Source organism: Etheostoma cragini, chromosome 3 (assembly GCF_013103735.1).
Source record: "Etheostoma cragini isolate CJK2018 chromosome 3, CSU_Ecrag_1.0, whole genome shotgun sequence".
In the NCBI taxonomy this organism is placed as follows: Eukaryota; Metazoa; Chordata; class Actinopteri; order Perciformes; family Percidae; genus Etheostoma; species Etheostoma cragini.
The window spans coordinates 8,720,884-8,737,577 of record NC_048409.1 but is presented as its reverse complement, the minus strand read 5'-3'; the positions used below and the strand labels follow the sequence as shown (position 1 = coordinate 8,737,577).

At 40.9% G+C, this 16,694-nt stretch overlaps 2 protein-coding genes across 2 annotated transcripts in view; both read left to right on the top strand.

Annotated features, from left to right (window-relative positions):
* Positions 1-13,468, top strand: part of akap1b (A kinase (PRKA) anchor protein 1b) — a 33,147-nt gene extending 19,679 nt beyond the window's left edge. The window contains exons 4-11 of the mRNA XM_034866678.1: positions 549-675; positions 842-969; positions 1,452-1,629; positions 3,272-3,422; positions 4,980-5,047; positions 5,758-5,831; positions 7,731-7,796; positions 9,274-13,468. Coding sequence (XP_034722569.1) covers positions 549-675; positions 842-969; positions 1,452-1,629; positions 3,272-3,422; positions 4,980-5,047; positions 5,758-5,831; positions 7,731-7,796; positions 9,274-9,336 — 855 coding nt within the window. The 3' untranslated portion in view covers positions 9,337-13,468. The remainder of the gene's footprint in view (positions 1-548; positions 676-841; positions 970-1,451; positions 1,630-3,271; positions 3,423-4,979; positions 5,048-5,757; positions 5,832-7,730; positions 7,797-9,273) is intronic.
* Positions 13,469-15,617: 2,149 nt separating this feature from the next.
* Positions 15,618-16,694, top strand: part of LOC117941677 — a 5,672-nt gene continuing 4,595 nt past the window's right edge. The window contains exons 1-2 of the mRNA XM_034866689.1: positions 15,618-15,881; positions 16,306-16,426. The gene's annotated coding sequence lies outside the window, so the exon portion shown is untranslated. The remainder of the gene's footprint in view (positions 15,882-16,305; positions 16,427-16,694) is intronic.

The window sequence follows — 16,694 nt, the reverse complement described above, 5'->3', positions numbered from 1 at the left end:
CAAAACCACTAGCTAACAGGTGAAGAACACACCAGAACCACTAGCTAACAGGTGAAGAACACACCAGAACCACTAGCTTTAAATGTGAAGAACTATAGACCAAAAACAGGCTTAAGTGAACTGACAACATGAGTTATACGACTTACAGTTCTCAGAGACGCACACACACAATCTCAGCTGGTTATCCTCCGGACAGCTTGTCTCTTTTTCCTTTCTCTCACTTTTCTCTCCGTGTAGCGTGCGCACCCGCTCGCGGGGTGAGGCGCGTGTCCCCGCTATTGTCCGACATAACAACCTCTTGTAAAAACTAAAGTAACGAGCCAATTTTGTAAAGTGTAAGGAGTAGAAAGTACCGATATTTGTGTTAAAATGTAAGGAGTAGAAGTAAAAAGTCGCCACAAAAATAAATAGTAAAGTAAAGTAGAAATATCAGAAAAATCTACTTGAGTACAGTAACGAAGTATTTGTACTTCGTTACTTCCCATCTCTGTGTATAGATGAACTGTCCTTTTGACATGTTGTCTTTTCTGCCTGTCTTCCTGGACCAGCATCTTGTAGGGCGGTTAATAGGGAAGCAGGGAAGATATGTGAGCTTCCTGAAGCAGAACTCTGGCGCAAAGATCTACATCTCGACCCTGCCTTATACACAGGAGTTCCAGATCTGTCACATAGAGGGTGAGTCACAGGGACCAGGTCCCCACATCCCCTAATGCTGGGGCAAATCCAGATTCCTACTGGATGAGAACAACCTCAGGATTTCAGAGAAACTATTGAACCCCATCTTTCTATCTGTTTTTTTTTTTTTTTTTTACCTAAAGCTTTACCTTGTGCTTCTCTCCAGGTACGCAGCAACAGGTTGACAAAGCCTTGTCCCTGATTGGGAAGAAGTTTAAAGATCTGGACTTGACCAACCTGTATGCACCTCCGCCACCCCCGCTCACATTGCCATCGCTTCCCATGACCTCCTGGGTAAGGGTCGGCTCTCTGATTGCTCTTGACCACCATTTTGTAATGTATTATAGAGCAGGTGTCTTCAACATTTTTTAGGCCAAGGGTTCTTTAACTGAAAGAGAGATGGAGCAGGGACCCCCTACTACATACATTTTATAAAATGAAGTTTCATATTAAACCTTTTTGCATAAAATACAAAGCTTTTAAAATAGCCATATAACTGTTAACAGGATTTTATAAATGTTTTAATGTTAAACATGTGGAACAGTAAATCCCTGGGATGAACCTTATCTATGGACGGCTACCTCAGTTACTACCTAAAATTGGGCAACTTTTTTACCGGCCTTTACTCTGTCACAGCACTGGTGTCATTTAAAAAATGCTGGATGCTGCGTTCTTTTTGATGACGCGTGGTGTTAGCCGACTGGAGTGCAGACTGGATCATGGAAGATGTTCTACTCGATGAGTAAGCATTCCTCTCATGTCAATTGTCCCCTCAGCTTCTTCTTCCCAGCGGAGTGACCGTTGAAGTGATTGTGGTGAACATCGTGTCAGCCGGTCACGTCTTCGTCCAGCAGCACACCCACCCCACCTACCACGCCCTGCGCAGCCTGGACCAGCAGATGTTCCTCTGCTACTCTCAGCCGGGCACCCCGGCCCTCCCCTCACCCGCTGAAGGTAACCATGGTCACACAAGTCGATGCACACTAATGCGTGTTTTAGTCATTCTTTGCCTAGTAGGCCTTTGACTGCAAATGCAGCTAGACTTGCATCTTCAACCTTCATAAAGATACCCCAGTTGCATTATTTTCAGCAATTGTGAAAATTAGAGAAAAAGTGCCAAAGTTCTGTATTTAAATAACTAATGTTGTCCTGGCCAACACCACAGTCCTATCCGCTGTTTGCAGTGGATTGCTAGACTGGTAGCTGGAGAGATGCCAGTTCACATCCTGGGTACTACCAAGGTGCTCTTAAGCAAATGCTTGGGCGCCTGTCCAGCAGTTGCAGCCCACTCACTCTTGACACCTCTCCATTTGTGCATGTATATGACCTGTGTGTATTTCTGGCCTGCTTAATAATTTAAATTGTCATTTTTGGGAACCATAAAATTTTTATTATTTAATAGCTAACAGGACTCAATAGTTACCATGCTCTTTTGCTCTTAAACTAACAAAATTGTATGCTGATCTATTGCCAATCACCTGCACCTGTGCTGGAGAGCTCCATGGCTGCAAATGCGCCACCCAGTGTACAAAACATGGTATTGACGCATATAATTGTAATAGCAGTAACTAGTGTAAGAGGCAGTACTGTTAATGTCAGCACCAGAGCTTGTACAAATTGGAATCAAAATATCTGTAAAGAAGTGTACCACTTTTTTAAAATAGATAAACATTGTTTAAATCATTCATATATTTGTGTTTTTTCACCAAAAAAGACAATGGCCTTACTTGATGCCAACTTAGAGGTCCCATGGCATGAAATTTTCACTTTGAGGTTTTTTAACATTAATATGAGTTCCCCCAGCCTGACTATGATACCCCAATGGCTAGTAATGGCAATAGGTGTAAACCGAGCCCTGGGTATCCTGCTCTGCCTTTTGGGAAAATGAAAGCTCAGATGAGCTGATCTGGAGTCATAAGGGACAAGGTTACCTCCCCTTTCTCTGCTTTGCCCGCCCAGAGAATTTGGCCCGTCCATGCGAAAGAGAAATACGTCTCATATAATATATATATGAATACATGGCTTCCCCCCCTCTCCTCCTCAATAGCTACACACACAGAAATGGCACGTCCTAAGGAAGTTCATCATGGGACTTGCTCTAGTGGCTGTAATTCTGCACCAAGGCTAAATTTTGGTAAAGAAACTTCAGATATAGTATTAGGGGACCACTAAGGTATATATAAAAGCATCCAAAGAGCACCATGTCATGGGAGCATTTTAAAAGGGGCATATCATGAAAAACTCACTTTTTCAGTGTTTTTTTAGTTCTTTGTGGGCTGCCTAGATCAGACAAAAGGCATTAGCACTAATAGCTTAAACCCACACAAAATGTGTGTGCTCTTAGCAGTGTACATTAAAATGGGCTATTTTAGAAAAAATAATTTCACTTTGCTGCTGTTGTAGTTATAGTCTCGTTATGTGTACAGTGTGTCTGTAAGTCAAAACAAAGCTGGGAAGTTTCTGTGTTCAAATAGTTTTTCATGAAAAGAATCTATCTATTGTGTTCTGTCTGATGTTTGAGTTGTAAGCAGTGTGGAACCTCCATTGTAAAACATAAAAGGCACAAACAAAGTGTGTGTGTTTGTGTTCTCTCCAGTGGGTGTGATCTGTGCAGCTCCAGCGGTGGATGGAGCCTGGTGGAGAGCTCAGGTCATCACCTTCTATAAAGAAACTAACGAAGTGGAGATCAGATACGTTGATTATGGAGGCTACGACCGAGTTAAGATTGACTCACTGCGGCAAATTAGGTGAGTGTCATAGGTCTCCTGTATCAGAACAGTGCTTTGCCATTGGAAATGAATCAGGACTTCAGGAACTCTGAATATAGTTTCCTTCCAATCCTAGTCACCATCTGCTTTGTAGCAGTTCCTATGGAAAACAGTATTTCAAACTCCTCATGTAGGGGCCTTCCCTTGAACTGGAATTACAATCAGTCCTGGACTTAAGGTTTGAAAACATGTCTACAACCCCATATGTACAACCGTTGCTTATACAGTACATTCAAAAACAGATGAAGAAAGAAACTGCAGATGTTTCATTGTAAAAGCTCAAACATTTGGATGGATTGATGGATGGACTGTATTAATCCCAAACTGGGGAAATACTGTGTTATAGCAACAAGTTACAAGAAAATACACACACATTTACTCACATATGTACAGAAAATAAAAGAAATAATAAACAAGATATGGAAAGCATCCACTATGTAACTGTTAGGAATTAACCCTTTTGTTCCTGGAACTAGCCTGGTCCTAAATGGTAAATGTCTCTTATATTCTAGCATTGCTAGGGGACACATCTATGTCATGGCAGGTGTGTTGCTTAGGAGCAAAGGAGAAGGAGTGTGAAGTTTGAAAGATACAGCAATAAACCCGTTCTTTGCAGAGAACAGATATTGTATTTTCAGTTTCAAAGCTTGTCTTATATTATTTACAAGTTCCAGATGGAGCCTCAAGATGATGTGGGTACTTATTGTTTACTGTTTACATCTGACTTTACACACTAAGGGGAGAGACTGTATGACACTAGGTCCTGACCTAGTGTCTTACAGTCCGCATGTGGCTCTTTGATCCCTCTGATGCGGCTCAGCTTTTAAAAAATACTTAATGAATATTTAATTAAACGGGCACAACGGCTTTGTGACTCCTGCAGAAGTCGCTGGACAGTAAGTTGCTGTCTTTTCACTGCATCCTGCACCAAGAAGACCTGTGTGCTCAAACATTTCCTCCGGAATGCAACAGAAGTAATGAATGTTGTCTTCAGATTCTGAGCAAATTAGTGGCGAAAGGTTTAAATCCCCGTCAGTTCCGTTCGTTACTGGACGAGCTGGAAACAGCCAGAGTGGCTCTGAAAGCTCCACGTCTCGTGGACATGACAGCGCACCTGAACACATGAACACCTGAACACACGAACACAGCTCTTCAGGGTAAAGGACGCGCAGCCCCGTGTGTCCTTTACTCTGAGGACCTGAAGAGGTTTTGCCATTTGAGCCCAGTTGACAGTGCTAGCCCTATTTTACTAAACCGTTAACCCAACGCTTTCTGTTTTTTTCCGGAGTTAAAAATGTTTTGTTGCATGCATAAATTATATTTTATTTTCTCTGCAGTAGTTCATTGATTTCATAAATGTAACACAGTATAGTTTGTTTATAAATAGCACAAAGGCAAAAAAAAACGTGTCATACAGTGTACTGTAAAGGCTTTTAAAATGTGTTTTGAGTTTTGTATTATGGAATACCATTTAATAAATGATCTATGTTTCTATAGAAGTTCTTAAACAGATTGCTCCGTATTTTTATTTTCCAGGTCAGATTTTGTAACACTACCGTTCCAAGGGGCTGAAGTATTGCTTGACAACATCGCCCCACTTCCAGGTACTACATTGTGTTAACTCATGATTTCAACACCAGTTTGACAACAACAGTGCTTGTAGTTCCCGTGTCTAGTGTGTGTTCTTTCAACTGTGGCTTCATTTGAAATGGTCTCGTTTCAGTTGGTTGCGCTTCAAAAGTTGTATCAAGTACATGTTGCTGTCTGAATACTGCAGATATTGTACTGTTGGAACTACAGTCTGACTAGAACTGTAACATTCCAAATTTTGCTATATAATTATTTGTCTCAGAATTAATTGTGATTAACAATTCAAATTTATTTTTTAGGCAAATATATTTTAAAAATATACAGTACTTTTTTCTTTTTTTCTTTTTTGGAAAGAGTTCAGGGATACGTCTTTTGGTTATAAATCGCTGTAATGTGACCCAGATAACATAACAAACGTTCACAGCATATAAAGGACACCACACCTCTTTATTATCATAAAACATTTTTTCTCCCATTGTCATTTTTGTTGCTGTAAATGGGTATTGGGATCAAGATCAACAACTAATCACTGATATAATTACAATTTGGCATATTTTAACAAAATCGACAATTACCAGTTATACAGTTTTAAGTCCTTAGCTAATGTTAGCAATTAATTGTGGTTAAACAAAGAAACCGTGATTTAGGAAAAATAAATAATTGACAATTGTATAAAAGTGGTTACAGGCCTACGTCTGACATCCGTTTAAAATGTGTTTATCAGGGGAGGATCGCTTCTCAGCAGAGTCCACATCAGCACTGGAGGAGATGACCAGAGGAGTGGCATTGCTTGCCCAGGTATGAGCACCTTCCTCACTTAGCTACACTCCAGAGTGTCAAGTCCACAGTATCTCGCATTGACCTTTCTCATGCAGGAAGGTCTGACTAGCCCACACAGCATTCTGGGATGGGAGAAAAACATACATTGGTTTATTGTCAGTTCTTTAACCAATCCCAATCGTCATGGCGGCATTAATCTCCGGACAGAGCCCCGGTGCCTCTGCTAAATAGCCTCATGAAAGAACTTGTTTCGGTGTAACATGTGGACATTCAAAAGGAGTTTTAGTCTTGCAACAGAAAACTCAGATTGGACAGATAGTCTAGCTAGCTGTATGGATTTTCCCTGCAGAGATCTGAGGACCAGTTAACCATAGTCCTCATAAATCCACCGCAGTTTGGAACACCCAATACAAAGTTTTGTTCTGTCCTCCGCCACGCGCCATTCCACAGCGGGAGCATCTCAGAAGCGGAGCGTCTTGCCTGCCAGACTCAGATTATAATGTCTCTACAAGTTACAGTAAACATTCATGTGTTTATTAAGTTAGTATCTACCTTCCACTCCTCGCACTCCTACAGTTAAACTGCATGCCTTGTCCTTTCTGTGGTGTGGCGTTATGTTTTTCATCCTCCAAGATGAATCTCCCGTTGTCCGTGGGGTTGTAGGGGAGACAAATACCATATCTGGGTGATTTTCTGGGGTGGAGGGGTAAACTGAGGCACTTCCTGCCCGGCTGTCTCGCATGAAAATAAAAACTCCAACACAAAGGCTAAATCCCATTTCTCCGTTGTCTGTTTGCAATACATATGTGTATACAAACACATGGTGTGTTGTATATCTGTTTCAGTTATCACCACTTTAAATGCCATTGATGTTCAGAAAAACATTTAAACAAAAATCTGTAACAGGCAAAAACATTACATAGAATATATTGTATTACAGAACCATTATCAACTATTAGAACCATAACTTACACCTCACAAAGGCACTCAAATGTGTAAAAAGACACACAAGACCACAAACAAATTAACTAGCTGTTTTGATATTCCAGACTAGTTTGAAGCCTGTTGGCCAGTAACCTTTCCCTCAGCCTTCTTTCATCAGTGTCCCGTATTATAACCAACATTATACAAGTGCATGAACAGGGATTAATTACATATGATTATAATAATACAGTACCAATGCAATAATGAATGGGTACAACAAAGCAAGTAGTGTTGTGCTCTGATATCAAACGAAATTCTCCGCTAATGGTTAAAACTGTAGACATGCATTAAATCCTTTCAAGGCAGGGGAACGCAGACAGTTGTGCAAATCAACGTTAACTATCTCTGCTAATTGGGAATGATTGAGATTTCTCCTGGCACAGCTACCAGAAGACGTACAACTTTCAGACACGTTACCCACGTCACATCTACGTCGTCAAGCTCAGTTGGAGGCTGCGCAGTAACGCTCTGCCATCACCGGAAAAGCGTTTTGATTTAACATCACTGGTTTCCGTCCAGAACAACAGGATCTGTTGGTCCACTTCTTTAACTGTCTACGGTTTCTCAGGTCGATGTGGCAGCCATTGTTGCTTGTTGTACAATAGCCCTTGTTTACAACTAAGCTTGCGTCCTCACTTGGTTTGAAGCGGTATACACCCCTTAATCTTAGCCCTAGACCTTAATCAAAAAGACTAGTGGGATGGCACTAGGTCTCATGTGAACGCGCAAAACCTAAGGCCAGGGGGTAAGGGTAAGGGGTAGGGGTAAGAGAAATTGGATTCAGCCAAAGAAAGAGGAAGGTGGCGGACATCCGGCCAAAAAGACTGAAAATCCTGCAGAAATTTGGATCAATTCCGGAAGTGGAAGCTTGTTGATATGGATTAAGTCCACTGTAACTGACTTTTGTCTGTGTGTCTGCCCTCTCTGTGAAAGGTCTCAAACTACGATAACAACACAGGCCTCCCACTGGTCCACCTGTGGAACATGGTTGGAGACGAGGTATGATGCTTACGTGCACCTGGTTTGCAATGCTCTGCACTGTATGTGACACGTACTTGTAGTGTTAGTTATGCATGCTGTACACCTGTACTGGTAGGGTTGAGGATGTCAATAGCCACGTGGAGTAGCTTTAAAATGACTACGTACACTTTGTTGCCAACCATTAGTAATATGCTGACACTACCGCTTTGCCTGAAAAGCTTGAATCCATACGTGGTTTTAAGTGAAAACAACATTTCAGATAAATTTTCTCTCAATTTCATATTTGTTAGCTTTATCAAAATGGCCCGACAGTGTAATGTTATACAAGGATAACCAGAGCTTTTCACATTTTGACTTTTGTAGGCCACAGTACCTGGAGAGATTAGCTGGAGCCTAAAAGGAAATCTTAAAGTGGGGATATTGGGGATATAAAATTGAGAGGGGTGGACAGAATTAAGAGAAGGAGGGAAATGAAGGAGAAGGCAGTAAACTGCAGAGAGCAGGACGGTCAGAGCAGGAGAAAGCCACATAAGGAGAGGGAGAAATAAGATGCAGGAAGAGAAGGCTGCTGATTCAGAGAGAGTGACAGAGGCCGGGAGTGACCAGGAGGAGGCAGATGAAGATGAGAGGGTAAACCTGCATTCCTCCTTGACCACATGGTTTGTGGTTTGCAATACATAACATTACACCAGCAGTACAGTTCACGTCACTCAGTAAAAAAACAAACATGTTTTCAGTTTTTGGCCATTTTTGTTGTCATAAGGTTAGATATGTAAAGATTTACATATTTGTCTTATTTTATGTGGTTATGATCAAACAAAAGGCAAAACAATAGCTAATAGAGAAAAAACTGTAAAACTGCATTAGATAATTATATTACTAGTCCTAAGGGGATTCCGGGGTACCGTCTTCCCATTCCACCGTGCCTAGACCTCTCCCCACCCTGTGTAAAATGTTCTACATTGGCCACTTGCTAGACCTCATTGTATAATTTAGAGACTTGAAGATTCACAATCCATGCCCACTTTTGTTGGGATTAAAGCTATAGGGTGTAATTTTTGTCTTCCCCCATGGGAAATTGTAAGTAATGACAACAAAACTGTCTGCACGTCTACATGATACAAGCCTTCTGTGACCGTGCACTGCGCCCGCCCCTACCCCTTACGTACATTTCCACAGCACTAATCCGGTCAGAACTCAGTCTTTTTAAATCATCGTCTTACTCACTATTCCATTTGGTTCTACTTTGTTTTTTCAGATGCCTCACAAGATATATTCTTTTCCTTCCTAGGAATTTAATATTTCTATTAAAAGAAACTTAAGGCAGTAGATTTGCAAGTATGACATGACTTTTTGCCTGATGCAAATTGTTCTGAGGGAAGTGCATTTGAAATGTGAACTATTGTAGTACAGTTATACCCCCAATGTGAATTTTGGGGGGTTTTGTATTATTGCCTGGCCATCATTTGAATAATTGTTTCTCTTCTTGTTCCAGGTGGTTTCAGTTAACCGTACGCTGGCAGAGAGGGGCCTGGGTGTTTGGATGGATGGATTTTGAACTCTAACAGGCTCTTATCTTCACCCGTCCATCCACCCACTCACCCCCTTATTGTCTCGTGATCAGCAGTCTGGGACCCGGGTCAACCACTGGATCTAAGAAGATTGTTTTTCCTTTCATTTCTTTTCTTCTTTTTTGGTCCCCATTTATTTGAAAAGAAATTAAAAATTGTTTGCAGGCATAATCTACAAGGACGGCACTGTTTCAAAATAAAACAACCTGCCCCTCTTGTTCTTGTACACAAAAAGAACTCAGAGGGGAGAAAAAATAGGTACTTGTGGAAAAAAAAAACATTTTTAAATCTATATTGTAACTAAATAAAGGTTAAACCAAAATTTTGTCCCCCTCCCCCATCATACCTTAATTTTTTTGCTCTGAGACTTTGCGCGCTGACTGTGGATCATCATACTGTGGGATGGACGACTCCATCAGACAATGTATACACTTTCATTGAAACCTTGGTTATAGTTGTCTGTAGGTCACAACGTTTCAAATTCAATTTTTAGAAGATTGTTGGGGGTTCTTGTCCAGATAGAATGTAGGGGGCAGAAAGGCATTAGAGACTGATTGGTGACGGCACAGCTGGGTGCCTCGTGGAGCACCCAGCTGCTCTCCAGCCTCAAGAGACGGACTTCTCTAGGTCTGGGTCTCCACCCAGAGCGGCTGCGGCTGCACCTCCAACAGGACCGAGGAGTGAGCTGGTTGCCTTTGCTCTACCTTTCTCCACTATTTTGCACTGCGTTACAGAGGAGCCTGGGATTTCAACCTACCAGACAACATTCAGTCAAACATCTTTTCAAATTGGAACACCGACTTCCGCAAGATTTATTTAACTCAATATTTTTTCTGGCAGCATACATCATTGAACTGTTCGTAATTCTCAAGTTACACATATTCAGTTTTTAAAGAGTTACACAACTGAAGATCTACTCCAATGTTCTGATAGCACCTACAAATCCCCAGTTTTTGTGTCCCCAAAATTATTATAAAAATAATTCTCAAAAGAAAATTCTGGAGCATGGAGCCCAACGAAAAAGTTGCAATTTCCGGCACCACAACAGTTTCAGTGGGCACTTCTTTTTTTTTTTATTCTGTAACTATGTTACCAAGTGTTTTATCCTACACTTTGTAACAATTGTTTTTAAAAAAAAAGCTACGGGAGTACTGACGTTTTTCAGTGATTTACTATTACCAATATTTCATGTTGATCAAATAACTGAGGGTCTCATTGGTGTCCTCTGGTTTAATAATTGCAAAGTAATCAGGATTTTGGGAGCTGTGGTACAGCATTAATATGCTGTAATCTTAAAAAGACTAAAATCAATGAAGGAATCTTCAAACTCAACTGACATGGGATAGAAACACTACACAAGATTTAGTTTGCAGTGCTGCTTCTCGGTGTCGACCGAAATAATTAGTGTTGATCTGAATCCAGTTTGTGTCATTAGTGTGCATGGTCGAGCAGCCCAGGAGCGACGTTGTTCTCTGCTCCAGCGTGTCCACATCCTATCAGCCTGTGTGCACAGACAGAGCAGGGCCTTGTTCTTCACATGTGAATACGCTGCCTGGATCAGTCACTCAAAGCGGGCTTTAAGTCATCAACCCACACCTGACAAATGTTTTAAGAATTCCGTTTTCAGGGGCCTGCATCAACTAGCAATTTAAATTTAGTGTGGCTGTCTTTGGGATCACTGGCGTCATTGAGCCTAACACTGGTGATCCTGGATAATGTAGAGCTGGCTATCAACTGGCTCTGTTTGCTCTGGCTTCATCTGTCTGCCAGACGTCTTTATTACAAATATCAGAGCCACGAGTGCAATAATTAACATGACTAGATGAAACGTGACACCCGTAGGGAGATTGGGTTATTAATGCAAAGATAAATGTTTATAATATAAACACTATTTGAATATAAGTAAGGATAAAAATATGTGTAGGAGTAGTCTTTTAAAATGTTTTGGCTTTTAACATGTAGTATAGAGAGTCTTTTTGCTTTAAATTATAGATATGTGATGCACATAGGACCATTCTGCCAAAGCAGGGAGGAAAAAAGAAGTCACTCCCTGATGTCTCTAACATGTTGCATTTCTAATTTAATGGGAGCCAGTAAACAGTGTGTGGATATCTTTCTCTGATTAAAGACGGCAGTGGGTGTATGGATCATGTTCTGAGCTGTAGTGATGAAATAAGGGTCTAAAAGCATCAACACTGTCAAGAATGAAAGACTCTTTATAGTCAGTTCATTACAGGCTATCTCAATGTTAAAGTACCCACTGATTGGTCGAAGCTCTGTTTTAAACCCAGAGTGAACACAACAAAAAGGATTCTACTGATCTATAGAAATGTGTTGCTCTTATTACGTTTCACTTTACTGTAAACCTTTTTTTTTTGGGGGGGTTAATGTCAGGGCCCTGTTGTAATATTGACTCAAATTGTCCAGTGAGCGTCTGGTCAGAAGGCAGGCAGTCGACAGATTTTGATAAGGTTTTCTGTAGTAGCATATGTTCTTGTGGTAATCTCTCCCGGTTCACAGTGAGCCAGCTTGGTGATGCAGGAAAACCTGAGTCAAGCCACTAATCTAACTCTGTGATACAGGCCCCTGATGGGAACACTTTTGTTTTTGAGAATGACCAAGCTGTTGGTTTAATTGTGCATTTTCACAAATCATGTCTTTTATTTCCCAAATAATAGGCGCACTGTCACTTGAGATTACGTAATCCAAGGTTAACATCAATTTAAGTCTGGGTGAGACTAGATCATTTTAGCAGGCTGACAGGTTAGCCCGAGTAGTTTCATAATGTAGGATCACAAGAGCCGGGCTTAGTGTGAAAAGCCAAACAAACCAGAATTAAACTTTCATAAAACCCAAACCTATTCCCTCACTTCACAGTGAAGAAAACAGACATGTAGAGAGTAAACTATAATATAGGACCTTTGGCGTTTCTGTGATGATTTAGCAATCAGTTAAACCTACTTTGTTATGCAAGAGGAGCTTGATTTGCTTAAACATCCCTGGCAATGTTGCCTTATGAAACCCCTCTGGATTAGTTCAACTACATTTAAAGAAAACGGTCCTACAACACGTTTCTTTTCAGTTAAATCTGCATCTGAATGTGTCGTCACTATATATTTATTTTTTCAGACATTTGATCATGATGTTTCATCAGTGTCATGGAGTCAGACCTTCCTTGTGTTCACAATTCAACGTAAGGAATTCATTTCCACGGTGGCTGTAATTCAAACATTAACTATGTGTATTTCTTTTTTAAATCTCTTACCCTAGCAATAAGGCAGCTTTATTTTGAAATTAAAGGACAGAATGGGGAAAAGTGTGGGCAGGCCTTAAGTGTTTTTATTTGACACAACAAAGAACTAGGAAAGTTAACTGTACTCAATGTTAAAAAAGTTAACTACTCAATGTAACACTGTAAACCACTATCAAAACTCAACACACATTTCTATAGTGTATCTCAGGAATGGTTAATTAGGTTGATTAGTGACTCAACATGCCTGAGGGCAGCTGATAGAGGAAATGGGCATGATTGTGCTTGAACAGAGAGAATTCAGATGTATATGAGGCATTTTGACAAAGGCTTACAAACAAGACTTGTTGGTTCATGAAGAAGGTGTCCTTACGTTGTTGCTGGAATCGGAGCAGTAGCCATATTGTGTGTTGTTGGCTTGTGTGCATCCTCTGTTTCACATGAACTGAGATCCTGTCTGTTCCTTCTTTTTTAAATCCAGATAAATATATCCCCCCCCCCCTACCACCACCTTAAAACTACAGTTTTGTTAATTTCTGTGTAAATAAGATATTTGACTGTACTTTTCTATAACACTGGAGAGAAAGAGATATAAAGGGAACATTTTTTTTTTTTTTTTTTGCATCTGCTTGGTTTGATCTGGTTCATCCTGCCTCCCCTGTTTCAGTCACTCGATGTTCTCAAGCTATGGGACTGATTTTTGAGTGTTTGCATTGAAGTTATCATTTGATTATTTAAATGGGTGTTAAGCTCTTGTGCCCAAAAGCATTTAACATGTACAGATCAGTTTTGCTAGGCTCATCTTAAGTTTGATTTGTTGATTGTACAGCTCTATTAAGGGAAAAAAAAATAAAAGTTATTTAAAGTGTTTATGGTACTTTCTTTTCCCTCATGCTCATTGGCGAAGAGATTTATTGGTTATAAAGCTCTGTTGGCCAATGGAAATCTGATAAGAACAGTTTTATATTCTAATGATTTGCCAATGATTTTTAAAACACACTTTCACAAGCTCACATCTTACCTCAAAGGCCACACCTACTGGGACAGGGAGAGGATCCGTGTCAGAACAATGTCAGAACAATGGCTTTTTCTACCACAGCTACGCAGACAACCCTCAACTCACTCTCTTTTTTGTCTGGTCTGTAACGGGCAGCAGCACAAATATCCGCCTGTCAGACTGATGTCTCTAATTGAATGACCGCACACTACTTGAAACTCAACCTTGACAAGACCGAGCTGCTTTTCCCTCCAGGGAAGGGCTCTCCTAACCAGGACCTTACTATCAACCATTGACAACTCTGTGGTAGCCCCCACCCACACTGCTAGAATCCTGGGTGTGATACTCAACGACCAACTCTCCCTCACTGCCAACATTCCTGCAAAAACCCAATAGTGTAGATACTGTACATGATGCACAACATCAGAAGGATACATAAACTTCTAACACAGAAGGCGCCCAAGGTTCTGGTTCGGGCTCTTGTCGCCTCACATCTAGACAACAGCAACCACCTCCTGGCTGGCCTGCCGGCAGCTCAACTAGCCGGTATGCAGCAGCTTGATGGTCTTCAGCCTAGCCAAGTTCTCTCACGCTACACCGCTCCTCCGCTCCCCTCACTGATTACTATTTGCTGTCCGAATATGCTTTAAGACACTAGTACCTGCGTACTGTGCGGATTAGGCCCAGCTTACATCCAGGAGATGGTCAAACCTTACACCCCAGCACACTCACTCCGCTCTGATTCAGACAATCTGCTTGCAAATTGTGTTTTCACTCTGTTGTTATTATACACATTACACAGGCCTGCATTACCCACAATGCTCAGTAACTATAGTACATGCACTAATGGAGAAGGCTGCAGCTGTCAATGGACAGGCTCCCCGAGCAGTTGGGGGTTTGGTGCCTTGATCAAGAGCACCTTGGGAGCGACCAGGAGGTGAACTTGCACCTCTCCAGTCCACCACCATACTTTGGTCCGTTTGGGGACTTGAACCAGAAACCCTTCGGTTCCCACCCTGCCACCCCCAAATCACTAGTAAGTAATCGATATATGGAACTGATATGAACTTTTTTTTAAGGCTTTAAAGCTTTAGTGCGTAACTTTTTGATATTAATGTAATGTCTGTTACATTCAAGCCATTGCCAAATAAGTCTCTGTATTACTCAGTATGGGAATGTTCAGAACATTGTGTCGTCCGGTGAATTTCCTGCGCAGAAACTCAAGTGAAGATAATGACCTCTTCTGAAAAGTTCATCAAGTTTTTTTTACTTCTCCATGTCCTCCTTTGCTCGTAATTATGTAAGGCTTGTATCATGTGGATGCGCCAACAGGGTTGTTGTCATTCCTCATGGGGAAACAGAAACTACACACTATAGCTTTGAGCAATTATTTAATAAATTAAAAACTTTCAACATAATACCCAGTTAAAGAGAGTCAGATATGGGCGAGCCATTAAGTCAGAGGAGCCAAAGTAGGCCTAGCACCCTTTTTAAATATGATTAACTTTATTGGTTATCAGGCAAAAAACACTGATACAGATCATCTGCAAACGGCCTAATAATCGGTAATACTAATGTACCGGTATTTACCTTAGATTACTATAGCTAGTCTCAAGAAAAGGTAAGAATTACAAGCTTAAAGGGGTGATATAATGCAAAACCAATTTCACCTTGTCATATGTGAATAACGACAGTTCGGTGGGTAAATAAGACATCCATAGAAGCTCAAAATCCTATTGACATGCCTTTCCTCTGCAAATCTCACATTTTAGAACTGCCGCTGAAAACGGCCGAATCCCAACAAAGCTAGAAGAGGACGTCAGGATCTCAGAACGTGTAGCTTTGTCACGCCCATGGCTGTGTTAGGAGAACGGTCACGCCCCAACATTTACATACAAGTCCCTGACCTGAGAACAGTAGTAGCTAGGTCAAGTGGATGTAAGACGGAGAACGCTGCTCGTGTACTTTGACGGGATTTATAAAGGTTTTAAATATTTACCACGATATTGACAATGAACCAGGGTCGTAAATGCAGTGTCCCAGACTGTACAGGGAATGGTGACACTTCTCATAGTCTTCCCAAGGAAGCAACCACTCGACAGGCATGGCTGATGTTTCTCTATAGGGAGATCCCTGTGAAGTTCGATACTCAATTGTTAATTTGCTCGATCCATTTCACCCAAGACAGTTTTCAAAACTTTGGACAATTTAGAGCAGGATTTGCTAAGCTGCTGTTGCTGAAAAAAGGGGCTGTTCCAACTCTATGGTCCTCACAACCACAAGCTGTAAGTATGATTTCGTCGCTAGCATTAACGTTAGCAATGCTAACGTATCCTGTAGCTAACATAGGTCGAATGTGTGTTGGCCAATGGGCTAACGTTTCCTTTTCCTAACTGTTCATTCGAATAAATATCCTTTGTTGTCATGTAGCTACATCTATAGTTCACGATGCATGTTTGTCCACTTTGTCAGGTTAATCTTTATTGTATTTCAGAAAGATAGCTAGATAACTGCAGCTGAGTAGAATCATGCTAGTTTGGTTGCTAGCTAAGCTGTAACGTTACTCAGCTAGCTAGCTACTTCATCCCGTTTGCTTCGACAACAGAACTGGAAACGTCATCATTTCATATGATATCTAGTCAATTTCGTGAAAACAGTGTGTTTATAGGCTGAAGGGTATTTATTTGCAGGATTTTTTATTTATTTCAGAGTACATCACAAGATCGACAACACAGGAAAGATGCAGCTTGCCAAACAGATGCTCCGAGTGTGGCATCTAGGGGAACACAACTGTCTCATATGACATTAAGACCTCACATACGAAGCAAAGGTAACCTTTCTAATAATTCTTACAAAACCAGACGTCTTATGTTGTTTGTGTAGCATTATGACTGGGTGGCATTTAGCAGAGCAGTGTTATCCAAGAATGTTACCATGATGAGTGAGTAGCTACTTTTATGAAACATGTGAGCCGTTCAAAACATATTAGTGATCTATTTATTGTAAGAATAGCACTATTTATCTGTATTATCACTGATTGGTCTGATCTCAATCAATTGCATTTCCTTTTGTGGGGGAGGCTGGTGAAAATAATTTTG